The following is a 27,841-nucleotide window of genomic DNA, read 5'->3' as shown; positions in this document are numbered from 1 at the left end:
AGCGCGAGCGCGAGGCGTTGCGGCTGCGTCTGCGCATTGACACAGACACGAGCGCGCTCTAGTCACATACACACACACACACACAGAGTGAAGATAAAGATTATTCATTCCCAGTGGACGACTTTTGAAAAAAAAATTTTCATCCTTTACTGTTTGATTTTTAACAAAACAATGTGATAACAGTCTAAAGAGAAGCCATACATTCATAACAAACGCCAAAAAATACATTCTTAATTGTATATGAAATAAAGTTTGTTTCTCAAAAATTATTTATTTACACATATATATTATGAATAATGATCTAACAAAACATTTATTGATGTAAAGTCGTCCACTGTCAGTTACCCTCAGCTCAGTCTCAGTGACTATTTCAATTCCATTCGTCAATATTTCCGTGGCTGTCTTAATTATGTTGATTGTGTAATCTCATAGTGAAAATCATTTTTGAACGATTTATTATATTTAGTAATCATCATTGATTTATAAAGCTTTTGTAAAGACATAATAAGATTTGTTTAGACACCGAGCTTTGAAAGATACCTTCAAAAACACATCAAAAACAGATAAATAAAGTGTATGTAACTAAAAGGAAGGCCTATATTTATTATTTTTAGTAATTTACTGTCATAATTTCAAACGTTTAATTATCCATAAATTGTTGGTCTCATTTAATTTGTTCTGAACGTTTTTTTGCGGTTATTTTGTTATAAATGTGCGAAAGTGAATATTTTTTTTTTACTATAGTTGGATTTGTTTAAGGAATTTTACAAAGCTCGGTGTTATAATTAAACGAACCTTTATAATAAAAAGAGGCTAAAATTAACTCACGAACAATATCGTTGCGATCACGTTATACATTTTGTCTCTGATCCTATCTTAAAAACACTGTAATTGCGTTAAAATCTGTAAACTTTAATGTTTGAAGAATCATCATACAATTTAGTCGAAAACCAAGATACAAAGCTATTTATTTAAATATTGAAACTACCTCAAAATTAAAAACAAATAACCCGAATATTTTCAGAGCGTGCTTAAATCGATTAAATGTTCGATGACGTAAAGTACATTTTGTTGTAGCCGATTGTAGTTATTTAAATTAGTGAAAAAAAAAAGTTTTTTGTCTTGATGGATGTAGCGCTAATCGGTGTTTAAACTGGCTTTGAATAGATCGACAAAGAATATTTTCTACTTTCATTGTGTGATACCCGCCATTGATTTTTGACATTCGCGCAAATGACAAGAGCTATCTTCTTTCTCTTTCACACCCAAAGCTCTTGTAATACGTTTATCTCGCTTCAACTAAAGGAAATAAAATCGTTAGGAGCTTCTGCCTCAAATTAATGGCGGGTACTATAATTATAAAATCTATTTTATAATACAAATACTAATAATTTATTTTCCGTCTCGGTTCCAATCGGAAATATTAGAATCATTTACGTATTTTTATACATCCGTGCAATATATTATAATAATATGCAATTATTTTTGATGAGTCCAATCGTAACCAATGTTAAAAGAAAAATGGCGCTTGAAATGCTTGCATTGCATTCCTTATTTAATTTGTAATATGCTATATGTGGTAAATAATATATATTTAGGAGTACCAACGGACAGAAGTGTCATTGTGAATGTTGTATATTATATATTAGAAATATTATTGTATAAAAAAACATGTAAAAGCTAAAAGCAAAAGACAAAGATTTGAAGTACATCTCGAGTTGGAGGATAGAGTAACGAGATTGTTTTCAAATATTGAATTACAGATTAAGTAATAGAGATGAGGAGATGTGAAAACATGTATTATATAAGATTATTGTAAAAGTATTTATCATTTATTTTAGTTGTTAATTTAATGTTTATTTTGTTGTGATTTCGAGCTAGCTTGTCGCGGGCGCTGGCTCGCCTCGCCCGCCTCGCCCGCCTCCACACTTGATCTGTCAATGCTTGACACACTGATCATTTCGGTCCAATTTTTGTAATACTAACATTCACCATTGTATTTACCTATTTATGTTTCATAAAAAAATATACAGTAATGCATATTATTGTAGCAACTATGTACAATAAACTTATTTCAAAAGTCAAATTGTTTTTAAATGATTTCTCTACGTTTTTAAAATCAACAAAATACTGAACCGAATCAATAATTATATTTAGTTAAATAACTATAAATAGTTCAGTAAACAAGCCGTGGCGTTGATATTATCTGTCCTACATTAACCGTCTTTTATCTGCAATACTTGATATCTAAAAATCGATATTTTGATAAATCGAGTGATATAACAATAATCAGATAGCAGATAGTATCAGCGAGTTTTTATGCGATACGTTTATATTTTATTAGAGACGCAAAACACTACGTCGGAGGTGATTTGTAGTTATTAGCGTTAAATAATTAGTGGGTAATCTAATAAAAACATTTATTCTATATACGCTTTAGGACAAACATGACCGATGACACGATCGCCGCGGTGTGATACAGCCTTTATGCGATAACAAGTATTGAACATATCCGGAGGCTGCGAAGACAATCGTCCACTTAACGAGGATCTCGGTCTCGCTGGACATCGGACAGCGTCCGCGGCCGGACACCACGACAACCAAATTCCCTCCCTTTCCCTCCGAAGCCGACACAACAAGCACCGCGCGCCTACCTGCGGCCCGCGGGCCCTTTTGTTAGGATCAGAGGGGTCTCCCCGCTCCGCACCTCAATACAACAACACCAGTCGTCTCACGTTTCTCGTTACGTATAGACGTTCGCGCCGGTTTAGTCGCGTTCGCGCGTAAGTTATTACGATTACGATGAAACTTTTAGTTAGTTAGATAGTAAACATCAAAATGAAGTGCATTAACCTTTTTATTTTATTGGTGACGCTCGTTATCGGAGCCAGCTCGGAAGCTTCAGTGAGGACATGTGAACCTATCAAAGTTGCGATGTGCAAGAACATCGGTTACAACCAGACCGGCATGCCGAACCTGGCTCGGCACACGCTGCAAGTGGAAGCCGACGTTACGCTCCAGACCTACAGCCCCCTGGTGCAGTACGGCTGCTCCTCACAGCTTCATCTGTTCCTCTGTTCCGTTTACGTTCCAATGTGTACCGATAAGGTCGCGTTGCCAATCGGACCATGTAGGGGGCTCTGTGAGAGCGTTTACGCAAGATGTTATCCCGTTCTAAGAGGGTTTGGATTTCCTTGGCCGTCGGAGCTCGATTGTTCGTTGTTCCCGGCGGAAAACAACCACGAACATATGTGCATGGAGGGCCCGGGGGAGCGGGTGCCGCCGGCGGGTCCAATACCTCTGGATACCGCGGCGACGAGCGGGCGCGGCGCGTGTCGGCGGCTGGTGAAGCCGAGCAGCTGGGTGTGGGTGCGCGGGTCAGCGCGGTGCGCACAGTTCTGCGACGCGGAGGTGCTGTGGGAGGCGGGAGAGCGGCGCGCGGCGGAGGTATGGCTGGCAACGTGGGCCGCGCTCAGCTTCGCGTGCACGTTGGCGGCGGTGGGCGCGCAGCTGGCGTGCGGCGCGGCCAGCAGGGCGGGCGGCGCGGGCGAGCGCGCGCTGGTGCTGGTGGCGCTGTGCCGATGCGCGGCCGCGGCAGGCTGGGGAGTGCGCGCGGCGGCCGGCCGGTCCGCCGCGGGCTGCGCCAAGGACTCCATGTCTCCCACCCGCATGCTACTGGCTCATGATGGACTGGCGAATCCAAATTGCGCTGTCGTATTCCTGCTCCTGTATTATTTTGGATTGGCTGCATCTGTTTGGTAAGCAGACTACTAAGTTTTGAACATCTAATATTTATTGAAATTTCACTATAGTCCAGTAAATCAGCTATTCTACTTTAGTACCTTTTATAGCAAAAGCTACTATACTTTAGGTATAAGCTACATTGTATAGGTGTTTGAATAATACCACTTTGAAGTCACACAATAACATTGCTAAAGTTAAAGGTACAGAAGAAGTGAAAACAAAAGAATTGCAAACCTTACCTGTTCAGAATTAACACAATAGTTTGCGTCTCTACCTGCTATCTTTTCTTCTGTTAGGTACTAACTTAAGCCTTACTTTTGTCACTTATCAATTATTATTTGTCACTCAGTCTTTGTGCACAACAAAAAAACGCAAGTTATTGTAGAAGTTCAACTACTCGTATCCACGTAATATTGATACTGTTTTCGTTTAGGGTGAGTCTTACATAAGTCACGATTAAGTATGTAAAAGACATAGAAACAGATACAAATAAAAAAATGAGATTAGATCATATTAATAATTTATATTGCTATTCAGATTTGAACTTGTACTCGACTTGAAACCTATAAGTAAAATTCATTACATGAAACTATCGATCTTAAAAGATAAAATTATTTATCTGATACAACTAAGGAGTTAAATTAAATTGTAAGTTATTGTATTTGTATGTACTATTGCCACTCTGTTGTATTGTTCGTAGAGAAATAAACTACGTTTTAATATTAGAAATGAGGAACTGTTTTAATAGCGCTGTTACATTCCGTGTTTAGGTTTGTTACTTTGTTTCGTACGTGTACGTAATAACATTTCCGGAACGCTAGTAAAATGTAGTTATTTCTATAATTTAAGGAATTATCGATATTGACTTCGCTGTCTAAAATTTTGAAATTGACAAAAAACATTTTATAAAATCAGTCTACCCCGACTGCAAGAATCATCACGAAAGTTTCCTTAATAAACAGTTATGGAAAGGAACAAAACGCCACGTCTATTTTTTTCTCCTATTACGTGGGACGACGAAATAAATCATGTCCGTTCCACGAATCGTGCTTCGTTAAGAATGTAAGAAGACGCCATAAAATATAAGCTATTGAGACACAAGATTAACGAGGCCCTATACATTACAACGAAAGCATTTATGTTGTTGACAATAAACTTAAATAAGAGGTGTGTAGAAATCCTTTTATTATATACTAGTATAATACTATACTAGCTGTTGCTCGCGACTATGTTCACGTAAAAATAAGAAATAATAAAAAAAACATAGCCTATGTTACTCATTAAAAACGTAGCTTCTAAATGGTAAAAGAATTTTCGAAATCGGTAGTTTTGAGGTATTTCAATACATACAAAAATCACTAACACAAATCTTTTCTGTTTATAAAATTAGTATAGACTAGCTGTTGCTCTCGACATCGTCTGCGTCAAATTAAAAAAAAAAAAACTAAATATAGCCCATGTTACACACTGATATCTTAGCTTCTGAATGGCGAAAAAATTTTTGAAATCCCGGTAATTTTTGAGTTATTTCAATACATAAAAAAATACAAATCTTATCTCTTTATAATATTAGTATAGATTTTATTGGACGAAATGAATTCGTCTTTATATTTCAAGAAAATCATCATATGAGAATTGAAAAAGATATTGTTTAATAATCGCGTAAATGTTTTATGCAAAAATTACAAATGCAATAAATCTTCGATATTCCATTAAGAGCCACAGATATATCTATCTAAGAATGAGCATTTAAGAGTTTTGTTTAGAAACATCATTTGTGAGATGATCTCGAGGAAATGCGTCATCTCCACAATTTTAGAATACTGGATTTAGATCGTGGCGTGGATTTATGTTCAACTTTGATTCCAGCGACAACGACCGATGTTTTAATATCGATTTAATTTTTACAAACTCTATTTGGTTTTATAATTAATCGACATATTAGTCGTGTGTCGTATTAATTCGAAATATCGCTGAATTTAAAGGCGATACGAACTAGGACAGGTTTGTATTTAGCTAGTTTTATTAATGTAAATGTTTTATCCATACTAATATTATAATCATAAAGAAGAAAGATTTTTATTTTTGGATGTTTGTGAGTATTGAAATAACACAAAAACTACTGAACCGATTTCAAAAATTCTTACACCATTAAAAAGTTATATACATAGACTACATTTTGATTATATTTTAAATTCACGCAGAGGAAGTCGCGAGCTACAACTAGTGTTTTATAATTTAAAAGCCTTAATTGGATTTTCTATAAAAGGAAAAAAAGTGTTATAGATAATTTATTACGGAAGCTGTAAGAAATTGTATAAATCTTCAACGCTTTCATTTCGCAATTGTATTTCTTATCTGGAGCACTCGATAAATAAAATTCGAATTGCATTCCCTGGTACTTAAAAACTTTGCATTTCTCAAATCCCCTCGAGACAGCAAGAACGTCGTTAATAGTTTTCCGAAGAGTCGTTCATTTTGCGACATATAAATGGTTTCCACAGAATATAAAATTATTAATATCAAACGTTTACATAACCTATATTTAAATGTGCAATAATTAGAACCACACGTATGTATAAATATAATATCGTTTGAAATTGATAATAATCGATCGTATTTTTAACGAATTTCGATTACCAATACATATTTAGCAAAAATTACAGAGAAATAACCTAAAATCTATAACGATTTGTCACACTAAGGGCCTGACCTACCAAATTCAAATTGTCTAATAATCCAACGTGTAAAATATGTGATGGAAATATCGGATTTTGTTATTTTATCTAACAGTGACGTCATTTTTAAGCTATCTGAGTCTCTATCAGCTAATGTTGGGATAGGCCCTTAGGATCCACTGAATTTATAGAATATCACATTTGTCTGCGTACTTAAGGCTTAACACATGCACATCTTACAAGATGTCAGTCGTGCTAAAAACCAGGCCTTTACTTCAAACATATTATCCTTAAATTGAACCTTATTACAAGGGAATAAAGTATCCCATACTGAAGTATAGTTTGTGAATCAGAGAAGTGGTTATGAAGCAAAAACTCGCTGCGTTGCATTTGTACATAAAAGTTTGTATAAGTTGACGTATCCCATCGATGCCATAAATCGAATCGGTTGCTGCAACTTTTTAAGTGATTTGAAATATTAAGTGAATTGTTGCTTTGAAGTAGGTGATTCCAGTATTGTGAAGTTACAAATATGTTTGTTAAAATATTGGGAAAAAGAAGCCTACGCCTATTCTGTTCAAAATTGGAGTATTTATTATAACATGAATTTAACATGCTATTCTTCGTAATATAGAGTTCGACCACAAGAACGGACCATCCTATTGTTACATTTGAAATACCAACAACTGTTAGGTATTACCCGTTAGAGCGTGAAAGAATCTGCCAATCATCAGTCATTTAGTTAACCGACTCTTACTCGATTTAAATGTTTCATTAAACCAGTTAAAAGCGTTAACACAACTGCTGCATTTTTTTAATTTTCGTTTCTTGTTTCTCTTGCATTTCATCTACTAATATAATAAGGAGGAAAGATTTGTATTTTTATAAGTATTGAAATAACTCAAAAACTACTAGACCGATTTCAAAAATTCTTGCATCATTAAAAAGCTATATTATCACTGAGTAACATAGCCTATACATTTACTATTATTTTTAATTTCATGCGGGCGAAGTTGCGATCAACAACTAGATAATGATATAGAGCAGCGCGTTATAAAACTTGACATACATTTGTTGCCAGTAAAGTTATTGTCTACCCTTAAAGCTTTAAATACATAAATGTTTTTTATTTATGAATCCATTACAATTGATTCTTATAAAAACTGTATACTGTAGCCTGTAGCCGATTGCATTATTGGTGAATTGTTAATAATTTCGACATATAATCATAAAGTTTACGACTGCACTTATCCGTTAATCACCTGCCATAGTTTACTTTTTGGAATATTTTAGCGGACTTCTCGAACAACACCCAATTAATTTTGTGAACGGTCAAAAGCGGAGCGAAGCGACGCGCGCGCCTCGCAGCGGAAACTTGTATAAATCCCAGTTTATGGCGGACGTTATTAATTTCTTAGAAAGCCAGAATTTTTGTTACAAAACCGACTCGTTATGATAATTTCACGTAGATTTATGTTACGCCGGTGCTCTTTGATAGCGTATCTGATGGGCCCTCTGACAGATATTAATGCGTAGTGTTGATAGTAATAATGCGCCTTGTTTATCTGTGCTTTGTATTTCGATCTGCTCGACGGAAAACATTTAAAATAATAAAAGGGAGCAGTGGAAGCGTTCCGTTCCACGCTATTGGGTACGCGTACATTTTAGTTGGTTTAAATATACATCAATCATCGTAATCAAGTCTGAAAGGCAATATCGTTTGTGAAATAGAATTTCAACGTAATAGTTAAATGGAAAACTCTAGTTTTTATTTTCAAGGAGCTAATAGAAAGCATTTACGCCATAAATATTTAATTACAGTCGCCTTTCTTGTAACCTCTAAAACTGATGCTACCAAAATAAATACATTATTCCGTTAGCGTTTATTAACATTTAGCTATTAAGAAATGTTGACAGTTAAAAAAGTTTCAATTTAAATACCAATAAGATACGAAGCTCGAGTGGATGCTTAAACTAGATCTATTAACATAATAACACATCGCTCTCTATAGAACTAGTATGGAGGCATGTTGCGGTCTCGGAGATGTGCTGTAATGGGAAACGTCCAAATTGGTTTTGTATTCATGCGCTGAATGCGTCTGTCGGAACGTGAGGTCATTCCCGTTACGGTCTTACTGAGCAGTATGATTTTATTTCTTTGTTACTCTGCATTTTTACTGCTGAAACATTCGTATAGGTTATATATTGTCATCCCATTCAATCTTAATGATAAAAGAAAGAGACGGAACTACACGTTTTGGTTATTTAATTAGTTACTTCTATACTTGGGCAATTAAAATGTATTTAATTAGCTACAAGTTTTGTAAAATATGAATTGAGTAACACAAAACTTATTATTGGCCAAAAAATTACTACTAACCTTGACTACAAAAGTATTAAGTAAGCGAAGAAACGTTATAAAACAATTTTTTAATTTTGAAATTTGTATTTAAGATGTACAATATGAAATATAATTTCAATATTTTAATTTTCAGTGTTGGTTTGAAAGTACACCGCAAGAAATCGTATCACCGAGTCCGTGAATAACATAAATCTTTTCTTTTTATTTGTACGATATACGACGGCAATGAGTAGGGCAATAAAATATCTGTTACATGTAACATCTGGTGGTTGTTACATTTACAAAATTAGACGGCGCCGCGTTGAAAACATAACGTCTCAGACTCAGAACATCGCCGTATCGTTTTGTAACTTTATTATTATTTATGTGGAACTTCTTGGATTTTATATATTTTGTTTTCATTTAAATTAAATATAGACGATGTACGAACCATAATGTATGAAATATTTTTCTACTTAAATGACAATTTATTCAGTTTTGAAGGTTTTTTTCGACCTATAAAATAGTTTGTGGTTTTTAATGTTCACAGAATTATTATAATTTTGTCGAATTTATTAATTCGATAAACTACAGCCCTTTATAATTTTATTTCAAAACAAACCATCGATGATAAGTGGATAGACACGCAATAGCTAGCGGTAAGTTGTTTTGTAATCATGAGTCGTTAAGGCAAGCTCAATTACATTTACAATGTTGCCAGTTTTTCGCAGCCATGATTAAGTATCGGCCAGTGTCATGTCGATATAACAAGACTGTATGAATTAATGAGTAATTTTGCTAGCAGTCAAGTTCTTTCTGAAGGTATAATCTTCGACCGCTTCGTAATTTCTTGTTTATTTAAAATTTCCTTGGCGCTGCCGATGCAATCTTAACACGAGCACGCCCCTCCGTGCACCGCCATTCTCTTTAATAGCGTTGTCTCATATTTTTATCGATTATTTATGATTAAAGATTTTTTTGTTGAATACATTGGTTCAATGATGATAGGGCTTTTGATAGTTTTTGTTTCTATTCGGATTTTAATAGTTACTTTTAACTATGAAATAAAATATTAATTTACTAATAATAATCAATGTTTTGGTTATATTATTGTGAGCTCTTGTTAAAAATTCATGTCGTTTTAACATTCAAGAATCAGTATTCGTTTAGCAAATTAAGTTTAACTTAAAATATCGAAGAGGAATTTTTTTACTCATATTTTTTATTCTTTTAAAAATATATTTCGAATATCGAAAGGTTATAAAGAAATACTGGCACATCACTATTGCCCGAAGACGCGATCCCAGTGTGCCCGCGTCGTAATTGGGATGCTAATCAGATGGTGAACTGTTGTCGTTTCCCTCGCACTCGTGGGACAATGTCGGCTGTCTCGCTCGCACGTCAGGCCCGAAGGAGGCCGCCGGGTCTTCAATCATCTGGCAATGAGCGAGAGATTCCCTCGGGCTTGATGTATAATCACTGTAGTTCGCGACGGCGGAATAATTTTCGTTTTTAACGACCTGCCAGTACCGGTAGGTATGTATCACTGATGTTTTTTAACGACATCTATGTTTTTTTTACTGTAAACAAGCTTTTTACAGTCGTTATTATTTGTTTTATGCCTGTATATGGTTATGTTGAAGATATTATTTTTTTTCCTTTAACTAATCTAATACAAAAAAATGTAACAAAACAGATAATTAGATTCTTAAATTTATAAAAAGTTTAAATCATTAATCTTTTTCTAGTTTACGAAGTAAGCTTTAAACAAAAAAAAAATCCAAAATTCCCAAAAAAAGATATAACTCTTTTGTTTTTTGACCAACTTCCCAAAAGAAGGAGGTACTCAATTCGTCTGTATGTTTTTTTTCGTAATCAATTAATTGAGAAACCAGATTTTAATGAATAAACATTTTTATTATGATCCTAATTTTAAAACAATTTTTGTGTTTCATATTTTCTTGTAGATAAGATGTTTTAAGTACACGTGAGTTAGATAAGGGCGTTGCGGTGCGAGATGCTTCTACACAGCAACATTGTGTTTGCTCTGTCGGGTCACAAAGAGCGCCGAGGCCTGGGTTCTTATATCTCTGCCGGAGATCGGCCACAACCCTAGATGCTATCAGCACGATCCTCATTATTGGAACCCGCTTTCTTATAAAAAGTATATTGAACATTAAGGGAAAGCAACTTTTTATATAACTTTGTTATAAATTACATTTAGAGAATAATCTCTATTTTTTTTATAAAAATAAGTGTCAAATGTACATTTTGTGTTGATACCAAATCAAAGGAATATTTATTTAATTACTTTGGTTCATATTGCTAAATGTGTTCATTTATTTAACTATAGCAACTGTTTAATCGACTATCTTTTTAAAGTCATTATTGCATAATTATAAGGAATTTACCGGATGGCAACACAACACTAACTGTATTACGTTCTTTTACTGTTTAAAATAAAAAAAAATGAAATTCTATAACAAGCGGGAAATTATCTTTTTTTTCTTTTCAATTTAACCTCAAACAGCCAGCTTGTTAGTTCCGATGCACGCTCAGATACTCCGCGCACGATCCCAACCAGTCCGGCCGCCCGCCGCCGATACCATCGCAGCCATTCTTATTGTCCAACGGACACAGACCGTGTTCGAAATTTAAATTCGGTCCCTTCTCATGTCACTTTCCCTTTTTCTAGAATCATTGTTTTTAATTTATAGGATTCGCGTCGTATAGTTTAAACATACGATACGATAATAGGCAATATTTTTTTTTAAATTCGGACAATATTTCTTCAGGACCAATTTTAAGGATGAGATTTACTAAATCATTAATTTTCTTTGATATCATTTTGATTTTACTCTTTGCCTTGAGGTTATTTAAGAAATCCCTTATTGTCTCATACTAAAACATACTACGCAACACCTTTAGCCAATTTCTAACAAACTTATTACCAAAACTAACCTCACTTTTAAAACCAAAGTCCGTGTCCACTTTGGGAATGTGGGTGGGCACATTTATAACATAGGCAGCTTGTTTGTTGGTTTTCGATGATGGATCGGCGTGTAATTAAGGATTATTATCTTTAGACCCGCCCGTGGAAGCACGGCGCTCAGCAGGAAATCCAAAATTGGCTTTAATTTCGTAGAACTACGATATGGTAATGAGAGAACGGTTGTTATTAAAAACAAGGTTGAAATGCTGTGATATATGATAGTTTATCTTTATTGCGATCTTTTATGTGTATAAGAATTTAATTAATCGAAAATATTCTCACAAGCATTAATTTTATGAGAGGGAAATTCCATTAGTCTTATGATTTACCAACTATACTAAAAACTGTTAAATAGTAATTAATGGTAATTTAACGTAGGTTTTAGTGACTGCGTGTGGCAGTTAGTCTAATTTAAAAGAATACTATGAGAGTTTGGTATTGCATCATTTTACGTAGTCTTTTTGGAAATCAAATAAAACTTTCATTGTAGATACACGAAGCTCTACAATACGGAGGCCAACGTAAACAGATCGACGGGGTAACCATGAAATCAAAAATAAATACAAGACTTGCCCACTACATTACTTAGCATTATAATCCGGCGAATGGATACAAAAGTATTTTACAACCTTTTTTTCATCTTTTTTGCATTTGGAGATTAATAAAATAATAGAATAATGTTTTGAAAGTACTAAACTCAGAATAAAACTTTTCAACGCCACATTCATAGGTAAATTAGTCACCTAGGAAGACTTTTTGTGTAAAGTTAGTAGAAATATATACTTTTTAAGTAACAATTAAACGTCCGACGCGTGTTGCTTTTATTGAATATTTTGTTCTAAATGTCCTAAATTAATTTATAGTGTTCGTACAGCGGATGCGTATGTGTCTGTTTAGCGCCTGGTCGTACAAACGAGCCGGCGTCCGCTCTGCTGTTGTTTTAAAGCCTTTTTAAAAGCTTTCACAGCTCATTTTCACACAACACTACATCGAATCGTCGTCGAACATTTCCGACTGGCCCGCCCCTGACGGGCATACCTTAAAACTATGTGAAATCAGTTTAAAAAATAAATGCTAGGAACGCGTTTAAATAAAGTTTTCGTTATTGTCATGGTGCAAATGCAAAGATTTACTTCCAAATTATTGACGTTAATATATACAGAAGTAAGCAGAATTTGTTTAGACGTAAAACAATCCGAAATTTAACATGCCCATCATATATGTTCCATTATTTTCCATCGATGTATGTATGTGACAGGATGCAATATGTTTTAAAAATAAATTGACGATTATTTCTTCCTGTTTCCTATAGATCTTTTGATGTGCGTTACATTGATAGTAAAAATATTATGTAAACGGTTTGCAAGGAAAATATTAAAAACGCTTCAATACAAGTTGTCAGTGTAGCTAAAATCATATAATTTGTACACTATTTTCAAAAAAGGAAGCGTGTTTTCTTTTTAAATATTTTTGTATTCTTAGTTGCCAGTTTGTTAGAATGCGTGAATTTTTAAATGCATCGGTTGAACCAAATAAATTGTTAGAAGGCATTGTGCCTCGTGTCTCAGCCACAGGGAATAGGGCGCAGGTAGGCTTTTTTGTCTGAACGCACCGCTGAACCACGGGGTGCAGGCTGGTAAAAAAATGAAATTTATTGCCATCTGCTTTGAAACAGTAGTTTTGGTTCCAACCTGTATAAAACCTGAAAGTTTATTTTTCCTTTGATGTTCCCTAACAAGGGAAATCGATACATTTTTATGTAACTCCAAAGACTTGTTTTAAAGTGTTTGAGTGAAATGAAAATATTTTTGGGTGTTTTTTTTAAATTTGAATTGCATTGTAATACCGAACCGATTTCGCTTGTAATTTGTTATTAAAAATTATAATGAAAATATTGAAATATCGATAATCTGAATAAACTGTTACCCTTAACTATTTTATACTCTAATATTGACCTACGTATTTGCGTTATTATAATACAGACTTTTATAAAATTAGACAAAAATATAGCTTCCGTTTAATAAGAATGTTGCGTGCATAGGATGGTGAATCCTAAACAAACAGTGATTTCCATTAATGTCCAACAGACGGACGGACAGGCGGACGCGCCGCGCCGTATACATATATATTTATTGATTTATTGATCGTAAGCAGAAATCCCGACGCTCGTAATTTAAACACGAAACCAAAAGCCGCCCGAATGTTTTGAATTGGGAACAAGAAAGCAATCGAGTCTATTAACGAAAATATTACTTACAAAATAAACTATTCTTACCTATTTTGGGTTAAAGTTGTTGTATTGAAATATAATAATAAAAAAATTGCAAGTCTTTTAAATTTAGACTAACAGTTATATTGGCGAGCATTATTTCTTACCCAAAGTAATTTGGGTACGACTTCTACGTTTATCTACGAGGCTATTAATAAGGGGTATTAATTTTTAATTAATAATTTAATAAATTAATTAATAGAGGATATAATAAAACGCACTAATGTACATAATTAATATATTTGCTTTTAAATTGTAATAGAATCTATAAATTCGAATAACTACTCCACGGGGTATCCTATTCTGTCCCAAAGCGACTAAGTTCCCGCTAAGCAGATGCACATGAGTTCTCCACAGGGCACCACTATCTATTCTTTTATTTCTATATTCGTCTCTTTCCTTCGTTACATTCTAAATTGGACGTTGAGGACTCCAAAATTAGTTTTTTCTAATTATGTAACTGCTTTAAAATATTTATGTTACAACCAGCTAAAAGAAGTGTTTTTTGTAACTGAAGGTTTAAATTTTTAATTTTCGTGATATGATCAGCTATTTCGAACAATAAAAACACAACCGGTTTGTTGCTTATAAGAAATGCTCAATTGTATGTAAAGCAGACAGGTTTAGTCATAAATAAAATTATAACGAGACCGTTTAAATTGACGACTACGCCTGCTAACTTTGGAATTTCATAGTTATTGTTTTGTTTTATTTTCGCTAGTTATGTTGAAATATAATTTTTTTTTTTATCTTTGTTAGGTAAAGGGGGATTTTTGTCTCGGGAAAGACATGTCAATCCCATAGTGCTGCTAATAGATCCTAAGAAACGAGCTGACATAATCGTACAGCCGCTCCAGATGCTGGCTCAGCCAATATTGACATAATTATGCCTACATCGGACGGGTTGAGTTTTAACTCCCGGAAAAGTAGCAACTATAGAAATTGAGTGTCTCAGAGATAGACATCTTTATGCATTGTTCAAAAAGTTATGTTTTATGAACATAACAAGACAAGTTATATGTCTTTTATATTCCTAATATTTGTATTTGGGCAATTGTAATCCTTTGGGCACAAACCCACTGAGATGTCATGATTCATGATTTTTTAAAACCTTTGTAAAATTTTATTGGAGTCAGTTGATTAAGAAGATATATTATTAGTTGTATTAAAGTTTAATTTAATTTTTTAAATCGAATCCTTCATAATATTAGCATTATTGAATTCTTAATAAAAAAAATTGCAACTAGCGTGTCGTGATAAACGCTCAACTAAAATGAAGTGCGGAACAAATGTGATGCACGAAGCTGCCTCCGGTGACGTATTCAACGGAATTATTTATTAAACTAGCTTTCGCCCGCGACTCCGTTAGCGTGGAATTAAAAAACACAAAAGTAAATAGCCTGTGTGTCCTTCCAGACTATCCTTCACATCTATGTCAAATTTCATCGAAATCCGCGAGGCCTTTTAGGCTACAAACTCTAACAAACATCCATCCGTCTAAACTTTCGCATTTATAATATTAGTAAGATTGAATATAACGTAATGACATGATAGTTCTGCATTCTTTCAAACAGTAATATTTAACCTTTACCATTATATAAACTACTCACAGTTACTGAAATTTCTTTACGAATTATTGCTTTTTTTCAGAGATAAATAGAACAAATGAACAAACGTTTTTTTGTGTGAACATGTCTGCTGCAATAAAAGTGAATGTATATTTTCCATAGTGTTCGATTATAAATTATTCATTAGTTCTACTGGAATCGTTATTTGTCAACGAAGGCGAGGTTGTTAATGACAAATGCCTCAATAATCATCCAGTGGATAATATATTACCCTAATAACAGAGCAAAGCACTTGTGGCGGGAAAGTCGGCACTTTGAACTCTATTTTGCATTCTGACAGCGGCACCATCAAAGCTATAATCACGACCGCTGTATAACGAAACTTTCTGGGACCATTGGGACACTAAAATGCTGCGTTTTAAAAATGCGCAGAGAAATAAAAATAGGCTTGTTATTTTATTGATAATTATGTCAAAATAATCATGGTGGTCTTTCCGAAATATAATTTCTTTCATTTAGTCAAGATTAAAAAGTCCTCTAAGGATAAAGAGAGAGTAAAATTATATTAAAAGTTTGCACTGAAATTCCATCTTATTAATGTTATTCTTGGACTAAACGACAAATCGATGTTCTCAAATCCAAAATTGCTTTTAAATTCCTAAATCTGTCCCACAAAAACGTTGTATTAAGTAACTAAAATAGCTTTGGAATAAATATTTATATTTATTACGATTAAGCTTTGTATTGTTCGATGCAGCATTTTAATGATACGATTTTCGTTTGACTTGACCGTAGTGATAGTGATAGCGTAACGGAATGTACTCTTTTAGTGTTTAAAATAATAAATGTAATCTTACTAATATTATAAATGCGAAAGTTTAGATGGGTAGAAGGATGTTTGTTACGTTTGTTTGCTGAACGTCTCGATGAAATTTGGCATAGATATAGAGGATAGTCTGGAAGAACATATATGATTATTTTTGTTTATTTTAATTCCACGCGGACGGAGTCGCGGGCGAAAGCTAGTGTTCTATATAATAACAAAAAAAGTTAAAACAATACTTCTAACTCTAATACAAGACTATCGAAAATTCGTCGTTTCAAAAAAACATTTACGAATAAAATTCCAAATAAACTATATAAAATTAGTATTATACATTACGGTTTCTTATTTAGATTTTACGGTAAACGTTCTTTCAAATTTCCATTAGATATTAATAAATATGTATCACAATAATTAAAAGGTAAACCAGTCTATTCCAGGTTAATGCGCACGCTTATTAAATCGAGGTTAAAACCTTTAACCTTAATTGATTATAAGTAACAAACAAAGCACATTTACTTTTTACTTTTAATTTTTAACGCCCAACATTTACAGTATAAACATTTAAAAAAAAATACGTTGGGTTACTTCCTTATTCCAGTTATCTTTAAATTTCCTAGGAAATATAATATATTACATAAATATATTACAATCACTTATGTTAATTTCTCTATTTATTTATGTTAAAATATAATAAAAGGTCGTAAACATCAAAACAAATTATTCTGTTACTTCTTCATTTTGAACAATTTTCATATAACGCAGATTCAAAGTGACATGAAGTATGACTTTTTACAGCGGGCAAGACCACCCACGCTAGTGGTAAGACCGCTCCTTGCTATTATGTTTACGAGTATTGAAAGTAAGATCTTGTCTATGGTTTTAAATTACGATCACATTAAGATTCGAAAGTTATGTTGTTTATGGTATTTCTAATTGATCTATATTTTTTATCGAAGCACTGGTCAGTCTTGTTTCTCAAAAATATTTAAAAACAAACTTGATATTTATGTAACAATTTTAATGGATATTAAATACCTATTCACGTAATGAGGCTAAAGCGCCATCATGGTAGCTCTCTTCACGGCTTTCACTGATATTGTTGTATGCATAATAAACTGGTTTTGGTCATTAAAACTATGAACAATATTACACTATATTACCCTATAAAACGCACTTTTAAAATTCTTTACATCAGCGCTCTTTGTGCCGCTCCACAACGAAAACCAATTTAAATAAATTTCAAAAAGGCATTTATGAGAAAATTTTATAGTTTTCAATTATCTTCAAGGAAATATCAACTTTATCACGTAAAAGAAACAGTTCACAACTAAACAGCAATGAATAAAGTGCGCCTGAGTCATTCTCGTTAACCGGGCCAACACGCACCGTCGCTGACAATTTACAACCATTATTTAATCAAATAAATATATACCTACCGGTAATAAACATACGTCTCTTATTTGGATGCGTAACGTGGGCGGCTACGACTTTCTTTGATTTCATCTATCGCCTCGTTAGTAAGTTTATTGTTAACCGTGCGGTAAACTATCTTTGTCTATCGCATGGGTTTTGTTATATTTGTGTATATCCGTCTCGTTCTAGTCGTTACGGCAAGGTCGGCTCGTTAAAAGCTCTTTACAGCGAGGCATAGGAAAAGCACGGGCCTCAGAGAGATGCCCAAACAGTTTTGTTGTGATTTCTCCTATAGAGGACGATAGAGATTTATCGTTTTTTTTTACTCTTTTATGTTTTAAATGATCAGTATCAAAAGTACTACTAGCATTGAACATTTTTTCTTCAGTAACAAAATTAATTTTCATTAATATTTATGCATAATTTTGATTTTGTGTATCTCGTGAAGAAAAATTATGCAAAACTGTTTTAAAAAATGTTTTATTAACAGGTGGTCCTTTAAAAAACGATTTTCGGGTACATACGATGTTTGCAATAATTGGTATTGCTCTAATTTCAATATTTTTTATTTTATTTATCCAAAACTATTGCCACATACGATCGTTTATCCTTTCACACCTGTATTATATTGTCATCTCACTCTTATTGTGTTGCCATCTTTCTCGACTCTTATCTCCATTTTATCGTCAATTTCAGGATAAATATATTATAAAAAAGGAAAAAAGGTGAAACGATATTGCTGATTATTGAAATGTTTTTATATGTATTTTTCGACCACTTTGAGATATAATTAATTTTAATAACATTTTTTTCATAATAACGCCATTATTTACTATAGTTTTAAAATACAAGATTTGTTAGAATTACACATGTTACGTTATCCTTAAAATGTTATCTAAAATAATGGTTCCCTTGTTTATAACGACCATGGAGGCAATGATCTCGCGCCTTCAAACAAAATAAGAAGCGATGGCGGGAAAAAGTGGAATTCCTGTCGAAACAACTTGATCCATTACCTCGTTACTACAGCACGTTACTACGTAAATAGATGATTAACATAGTTGTATCGATTTATGTTTATCGATTTTTTAAAAACAATAAAAATTTTCAATAGTATTGCCAGAAATGTAGTAGAATAGAGTTAAAGTTGTGCTAAAAATAGTAGATCATTGTTCAGAAACCCTATATAATATAATAAAGAGGATATAGGAGGAATAATTTGTATTTTTGTATGTAACAGTAAACAATAAATTTAAATTTCTACCGTATGGATTTAATAATTTTTTTGTAATTAGAATACTTTATCATTAAGTTACGTAAACAGTTTATATATAAGATTTTTTTTTTAATTTCGCGAACGAAGTCGCAGGCAAAAACTAAATGTTAATATTATTTATAGTTATAGTACCGTTAATTATTCAACTATTCATCTTAAAATCCCTGTTCAAATTAATCTAGCTTTGGAATTTAGAAATCTCCATTGGTCGGAGTAATATTCGAGGGTTTGCTGGGCCGTGTCAAGCTGTCAAACATTGTATTAACTTGAGCGGCGAAGCGTAAAGCTACGAAATAACTAGGTGCTTAGCGCCCACGCACCCAAACAATCTCATACATCTACATAACACGGGCCCGGGTTAAGGTGCATGCACATGTGACAAAATATTTTTTTTAAATATCTTGTTTTTTAAAAACATTAGATGTTTTGAGACCCAAAACTTAAAAATAATAAAAAAAATATGGAAAATGCAAGAATGTAGCAATAAATTCATGCGATAAAGTGACCTTTTTTGTAATTCAACGTATAGCTATCAGGAAAAAATAGTTTTGTTTTGTAAATAACAAAGATAAAGGTTATCTAGATACAATATCAGGTAAAACTTGTTTTTAAAAATATGAAAAATATCGAATATATAACATGTTTTGTCAAGTTTTCAAACAAATTGATACACGAACTATTGTAACAGGCATCTAACAACGTTATAATCGTAAGGATTATAACGAGATGCATAAGCGTTCTCTTAAAAATCTCTTTGAAGCATCCAACGAACGGCCCATAATAAAACCGGCCAGTCATCTTTTGATCGTAAGAATCGATTGTCATTGCCCCAAACAAAAAAAAAACATTGAAAATTTAGTTGTGATCGATTGAAGTGGGTAAAACTTGACGTGTAAAAAGTTAACGAGAAATCATTGACCCCTCGTGCGATATACAAGTACTTTATAATAATTTTTAATCAGTGTTGGATAGAATCAAATAATGAAATCTATAGATACGTTTTATAAAAATCAATCCATGCTTTCTTCACCTTTGAAAGATCTATCGCTTTAAAGTTTTAATTTGTTTAATATGTAAGGTTTAAATTAGTCTTTAGAAAATCTTATTTTATGTTTCTTTTACAAACTGTCTTAATAAATAATCGTCGCTTTGTTTTACGACTCTGAAAATTTGTAGGTTAAAAAATACAATAAGTATTTGCTTCGTGACGAGAAAAAGAAATCTTAAAAAGTCCCACGACACGATTGTTATAAAGCTTTAAAAAACTTAGTTAATTTAAGATTCAGATGGAAGTAGAGTCGCCAATCAGCGGCGCATCCCTCAGCCAAAGGAAATGTAAATAATACTAGTTTGTATGCGATGCGAGTTTCGTCATCCGTTCTCGGTGCTCCATTATGTAAATATTAAGCGCTTGTTCCACGAGAATTACTACAAAAACTAGTAACGTAATACGGCGACTAATGACTTGCACTTTGTACCCGTTAAGATATGTTAAACGAGAAGTTCTACATATATCTGTTTTGGGCAAGAAAGATGAAGCGAAGAAGACTTTTAAGATGTTTATCTATTATACTTCTATAATAATATTCATAAAGAGGAAAAATTTGTATTTTTTAATGTACTGAAATATATCAAAAACTACTGGGCTAATTTTAAAAATTCTTTTACCGTTAGAAAGGTAATTTATCTGTGGGTAATAATTTTTTAAATTTCACTTGGGCGAAGTTGCGAGCCACAGCTATTCTATTACAAATATGAATTAGTTGATAGCAATATTGAATGTTGTAAAATTGGTCAGCGATTTTCTTATCAACAAACATGGCTTGTTAATGTTTCTTGATGACATTTATTGACTGAAACACTCGCACTTTAATTGTATTGGACAAGTTTTTCTTTTGCATTTTATCATAAGATTATGTATTGTATTTTATTGTTTAACTCCAAACATGCCGTTCGCTTTTTTGTGTAGCCGTGATCGCATCTGATCGAGAACAAAATTTACAAGCATTCCAGTTTATAGTTACCAAAGTTGACAAAATTGGAAGCGACATCTATAAAACACAATTGGTATGCTCAAGCTCACCGGATTTTATCGAGATATTATACACTTACATCATTACATTATAAACGGGTACAAAAACGACCGCATCAGCTTTCTTTGATCTTTTCCACATACGTTTTTTTCTCGCAAATCGCTTGCCATCGAATGGAAAAGCGTCATGTATGGAATTATGAAATAAAAAAGGGGAATCACGGATCCAGTTCAATGCATATCAGCGTAGTGAGGTCGATGCGCGCTAACCAGAAATTATAGGCTGCCTCTCGGCCGCCATTTGCAATTTGCCAACGCAAAATAAACCCAATCAACGGAACGCCTAACCATAAACGAGGAGTCGCGTCGGATAACAAGCTGGGGGACTGGTCCTCTATGGCGCTACTCGGCCACTGTTCTCGGAATCGTTAGCGATCAATATTTATTAGTTCGAAAGAAGCGACTTATCGAAGAAATGCAATTATGGCGAGCGATGTAAAGGAATAGTAACTTAGTCTAGTTTTTATTTATAAAACTGCATCGACATCCTGTTTTAGAGAGAATATATTAAAAAATAAAAAATGCTTAATATAAGTTAAGGGTTAACGCAGTTTCATGTGAAAACAAGTCTTCCTCATTAATTATGTCAACAAGTTCGTAATTCACTATGCCAAGGAACACGATCTGACACTCTTTGTAATAAATAAACCACTAATTGGACACGAGAAGGAGCAATGAATCTTCTTGCAACCATTTATTTACATTGCACTTACATATTTCCTTTGGGAAATGAGTTTCGACACACTAATAGGCGATCGAATTATTTTTTTGCCTCAATGTGAACAAAAAGGTTACTTTTGTTTTAACAAGAAATGTTTTAATTTATCATTGTTATTAATAATGCGTAAGTATGATGTGATAATCATACTAATATTGTAAATGTGAAAGTTTACATGGATGGATGGATGTTTGTTAGAGTTTGTAGCCTAAATGACTGAACGGATTTCGTTGAAATTTGGTATAGATATGGAGGGTAGTGAAGAGCACATAAGCTACACACTTTCGTTTTTTTAAATACCACGCGAACGGAGTCGCGGGCGAAAGCTAGTGTTTTTAGAATAAATTATTTATGTTGTCTCTATATTTCTAAAGAAAATAAGAGCCAGGTGAATCCCTTGTTTGTCTTTTACCATGAAAATAAACAAAAACGTAATTAAAGTCTGTTACTAACAACGAGCTCGTAAAGTATTCCTTTTTTTTTAATTTGCGAATTCATTCATCGGCTAGATACATAATTAATGTCGTTTAAATTAGGCCGATATCTTCCACCTGCTGTGAATGAGTTCGCCATTTTGGGATCTTTAAAGGTGCAGATCCATTGTTTATTCTTTATTTTCCAGCGAACGGTATCGTTTACATTTCTGGACGTTTTCTAAGGTCTAAACCACGACAAAGTAAGAGGCAGATGTGAAATATTTCGATCAGTAAAAATTGTCATCTGTTGTCAATTAAGGGACAGTAACTTTTTTACCATCTCGTCAAAGACAAACAACTGTAAGTTCAATTGTTTTCTGCAATGCATTAATGCATATTTTTCTTTTTTTTATATTCATTACGCAAAGACACTTTCCTTCTTGGATTTATTAGCTGTCATACATGACGTTAAAATACATTTCACTTCAGATTTATAAATACACATTCGCGTCTGTTATTCCTCTTCTCTTTGTCCTTATTGCTCATACATTTTATGGTTATTCAGGCAATCCATCTTCCTAGGCTTCTCTTGGCTATTTTCCCTGTATTAATAAAAAAGAATACATGTCCCTTTCCAATGTTTCTGTTAAGCATCAATACAATAATGTACAAATCTCGGTGTCAAAGTAACGTGGATCAGAAATAGTGCATCCGGGAAAAGAGACGGCGCGACGGGCACGCCGGCCACGGCAGGCAAGACGGACGAATTGGACGGGTAATCGATTTAACGAGCGCCAGAAATAACTCCGACCCTACGTAGGGCCATGATGACTTGCTTGTAATATGATATGCAAATTGATCATTGAGACAAGACAAGGGGCTGCGAAATGCAGACATGAGAAAAAAATCATATAGAAGAAATCTAGTCTAAACTAAACTTTTATTTATTTATCTATAGAAATCAAGCGGGGGTTGTGCAAGCAAACTTAACATTTATATGTTAATGTTAGGCGTATCATCAATAATATTAAGTAAATAAACAAAAAAAAATCTTCAATAATTCTTAACAAATAGGGTCATAGTCATAAAAAGCGTTTAAATTTTCCTGCTATATCGATATATCAGAAGAAAAAAGTGAACAAGAAAATATATGGGAGGGGAACATGCGTCCGAGGCAATAAATGGGTCCGTTCACCTAACTAGTGCTGTGGGTGTTGGATTTTATTGTTACGATCGTCTTAACGAGCCTTCTTTATGCGGCCGATCCTATCTCGCACCTAAGAAATATACTACGAGCTTACTTTAATTTTTACTACGCGTCTGGCGTACGATGTTGTTAATACTGATAGGAATAATTGGCGGGAAAAATTAAATGTATAAAAAATTTACAAAATGCACTACTAGTCTAATTTTGTATCTGTGGAATAAAATGGCAGTGGAGTTTGGTAAAAATATATATAAATATGGAATAAAAAGATTGTCGTTATGCGAGTGGTCTGCTAGTTGCCAGGAGTTAAAGAAATTAAAACACTAAAGATGTGGTTAATATTACAGTTAACATTTTTCACATGTTTCGTAATTTGACTTTGATTTACATGTTTTATTGTTTCCATAATTCACTCGTAATCCAATCTTGGTAATATAGCGTGAAACCAATCGTTACCCACAAGATAACGTTATCGTTTAATGGCCACTTGAGGCAAGACACGAAGCGGCCGCCATAAAAAATAAAAAAAAACCTCAATGCAGCCAAGCGAGAAACGACAGACCTCTTTTGGTTTGACCGTAATATCATTTGCATTTTCTCGATACTCTGCATTTTACAAATGCATTGGCAATTTGTTTACTTAACACCATTTTTGTTTACTCATATAAATGTATTAAAATCAATAATAACCATTAAAATAATCAAAGTTATTTACGAAAGAGTATGCAATACAATTAAAAAGAGGGCCATCTGGAAAGTTCAAATATACGTTCAGTTGAAGGTTAATAACCTTTGTTAAAATTAAAAACACTCGCCATATTGCGGAAAAATATGGAACTAATTGCTTTGTGTACATTAGAAATTGATGGATGTAACAGAAAGCTGATTGAAGCGTCCCATTTGGCTGAATTTTCAAAGTTGTTGTTAATAAATACAAAATTCCGTAATTGGTCTTAATTATGATAATACTGCTTAAGAAATAATTAGGCCTTAGTGATATTATTTATTCATGAAGATGTAATTAGATACGTAGCACTGGCACACTGTATCAGATTACAGTAAGATATTGCACGAAAAAAAAATTATAACCTTGCATTTTTTTGCTAATTGCACAAAATTAATGTCTTTGTCGTATAAAAAAGCATCAACATTGCATAAATTTATTTTTTATCTACGTTTTACATTTGACCTCAATTATTTTATAATTAAATTATACTAATTCTGCACCATTTAAAAAAAGGAAAAGTCTACCTTTATTAAAAAAATATAATTGGTCCAAAAATGGCAATATATTTTTTTTGTCAAAGATTAAGGAATGCTATTTCGATTTATCTTTGCTTGACAATAAGTACAGTTGTTTCAAAGAGTAGATGTAAATGTACAATGAGTTGAATGCAAATCGTACAAACATTAGTAAAATGTTAGCCGACATGCCGCTGGCGTCGGATGCCGGATCAAACATGCGAGCAAGCGAACAAACAAGAATGTTTGGACTATCGCCACTTTCGGTTCTGTTCAAACAGGGAACGTTGTTTGTTCAAGTGCGAGCGACACGCCACTGCCTGTTTCTTTGTCCAGTTTAACACGGCCTCGAAGAATTCTTTTAAGACTTAATAGTATAGTATCTTATTTCTTGAGGGGAGGTCTATTTAATGTGGTGTCGGTTTTAAAACAAGGCGACACCTTTCCCGTTCGAGTCGGGATGGATTTACCTGTCAGAGTTTTTAACGAGCTAAGCAAGGGGTTGACAACGCTCGTATTTCAGTTTAAGCTTTTCATAATCAAAAAAATACATAATTAACGACTTATACATTTACAGTTTAATATGTTGGTAAACGTATAGCTTATAACATAACTTATTCTTCAGATTAGTTAAGGTAGACTACGTCGTTCAGTATAAAAATTCTCTTTAACAATATTGGTGCAAACATCTAATTAGGAAACGAAAAAACAGATCGGTAAATGCATTTATCATTTAAAAGATATAAAGGCGTTGTTTATTTTGCCACGGCAATATTTCGCTATAAAACGGTTTCACCTGTTCTTACAGCTGATGCTCTGCATACCCGAGCTCTCATTCGCTGTTTAATCGCTGTAATTGTCATACCTTTATCATCAACGGTTTTACTACGTATATTTTAGTAATTTTCAATTAAACCTATAATGTCTCATTATTTATAAATTTATTTACAAACTAGCTTTTGCCTGCGACTCCGTTCGCGTGGATTAAAAAAAAAGTGAGTAGCCTATGTGTTCTTCCAGACTATCCTCTACATCTGTAACAAATTTCATCGAAATCCGTGCAGCCGTTTAGGCTACAAACTCTAACAAACATCCATCCATTTAAACTTTCGCATTTATTATATTAGTATGATAACGAGACATTATATTGTATAACTTCTGTGTTTACGTGACAATTAATTATTTTTTTTAGGTATAAATCATTGAGTGTAGATTTACAAATGTGCACATTAGGGATGTTTAAGTTGTGATTAAACCGTAATTGACTCTGAGTGTGGCAGTTAACTTGGAAATAAGTATTGTGTCTGTACAGATATGTAACTGCAATTTTCTTATTCCAGGTGGGTTGTGGTTGCGGGTGCGTGGCGTGCGAGCGTGCTGCGACCCCCTGCTCCGGGCGCGCCGGGTGCGGGGGGTACGGGCGCACGCGGAGATCGGCACTCTTCGCTGCTGCAGCTAGCCGCGTGGGGGGTGCCCGCTGCACTGGCAGCAGCGGTACTCGTCACTAGAGATGTCGACGCGGATGAACTCACTGGTAAGTTAACTTTGTATGGTAGAGTCTTTAATATCCAAGCAGAAGTGTAGAGATACAGAAATATACTTCTAGCTTCTTATAGTGGCTTCATTAGGAAGTTAGGACTTCCTATCTAGAGTTAAGCGAAACGAGTCTTTAATGTTGGCCACTTAATTTTAGAATCCAGTGTCCATTGTGACTTCTATTATAGAGAGAGGGCATGGGAACAGTAGCAGCATAGTATGATACTATTAGTAATAGACTAGTGCGTGGCTGGTCGACTGTCCAGGGCGCTGGACAGAAAAAAGCGTCAAAGTCAGGGAACCCTCATATAGTAGTGTAAAATAGAATAGGCACCAATTGAGCAAGATAGAGGAAGATAAATCCGATTGTGTAGTCTGCGTACCAAAAACACACCTCGAAAACAGGGTCGCCTTAATTAAATAATTCTAAATAATCCCTGGCATTAGTTTAGTTTATTTTTAGGCCAAATTTTATTACTTTAAGTTGGATTATTCCCTTATCTTAATTAACACGTGTAACGGATTAAAAATAGGAACATTTAATTCTCTTGTATGCGCGTATACATTCCCTAATTAGAATTAGAGATAAGTTCAAAGCATTATAACTTTTACGTCGCGACGATGTCATAAAAGTATTAATTTTGTCATTTATTATGATTACATCTGGTTGCCTGACTCTAAATATGATGGATAGGAATTTAAAATCCAATTAAGGCTTATACCACTAAGCGTATGTACTTTTGAAACTGTTAGGTAAAGTCCGCCCGAAATTCTTGTGTTAAAAGTAATATCACCGAAACGGCTGGGCCGATTTCGACAGGACTTTCACTTAAGGGTAGCTGACATAGACGGGCATATTATAGGCTACTTTATTTTAATTCCGCGCTGGCAAAATAGCGACTGGACCGCTATATCTGGAACGGATGGACAAATTTGGACGGGACTTTGACTGTCTGACTTTGATTCTGTTCTTTTCTTTGACTTTGTTCTGACTGACTTTGGGATAAATACAGAACTTACGAGTATTACTTGAACATGTAGCAAAATTAAATTGCTTGAGTGTGTTATAAGCATAAATATTCTTTTGAATGATTTTGTAAAAAAAAATCAAGGATCAAGAAAGATCGTATTGGTACGCCATGGATCAATACAAGTCTAACATCCGTATCGGCTGTACAATGATTACGATTCCTTGGTAATGTTCCCCTTGATTATTTGATCGGCGGCGTTTTTCAAAGCGATTAAATCTTGCGCGAGTGCGCGGGAGCATGCGTTTCATACAATAACCGCATTCAACGTTTTGTCTTCAACTACCCACCGCGCCTATTCAGACCTACAAACTTAATAATGACTCTTAAGATTAAAAAAATCAATTGTTAGTTAAATATACCCTGCCCAATATTGAATACATTTTGAATTTATGTACCGTTGAATACTGTTATTATAGCAGATTTCGTAGCAGAAATCATACTACATACTAATGTTATAAATGCGAAAGTTTAGATGGATGTACGGATGTTTGC

At 33.8% G+C, this 27,841-nt stretch overlaps 2 protein-coding genes across 2 annotated transcripts in view; both read left to right on the top strand.

Annotated features, from left to right (window-relative positions):
* Window positions 1-2,477, top strand: part of LOC106105070 (ralBP1-associated Eps domain-containing protein 1) — an 8,178-nt gene extending 5,701 nt beyond the window's left edge. Inside the window, exon 6 of the mRNA XM_013285295.1 lies at window positions 2,441-2,477. Within this exon, the coding sequence (XP_013140749.1) occupies window positions 2,441-2,477 (37 nt within the window). The remainder of the gene's footprint in view (window positions 1-2,440) is intronic.
* Window positions 2,478-2,628: 151 nt separating this feature from the next.
* LOC106105183 (frizzled-4-like) overlaps window positions 2,629-27,841 on the top strand; it is a 28,171-nt gene continuing 2,958 nt past the window's right edge. The window contains exons 1-2 of the mRNA XM_013285436.1: window positions 2,629-3,758; window positions 26,123-26,316. Coding sequence (XP_013140890.1) covers window positions 2,839-3,758; window positions 26,123-26,316 — 1,114 coding nt within the window. The 5' untranslated portion in view covers window positions 2,629-2,838. The remainder of the gene's footprint in view (window positions 3,759-26,122; window positions 26,317-27,841) is intronic.

This window comes from Papilio polytes, unplaced genomic scaffold (assembly GCF_000836215.1).
Source record: "Papilio polytes unplaced genomic scaffold, Ppol_1.0 DF823177.1, whole genome shotgun sequence".
NCBI lineage: Eukaryota > Metazoa > Arthropoda > Insecta > Lepidoptera > Papilionidae > Papilio > Papilio polytes.
This window is presented reverse-complemented; position numbering and strand designations above follow the sequence as displayed.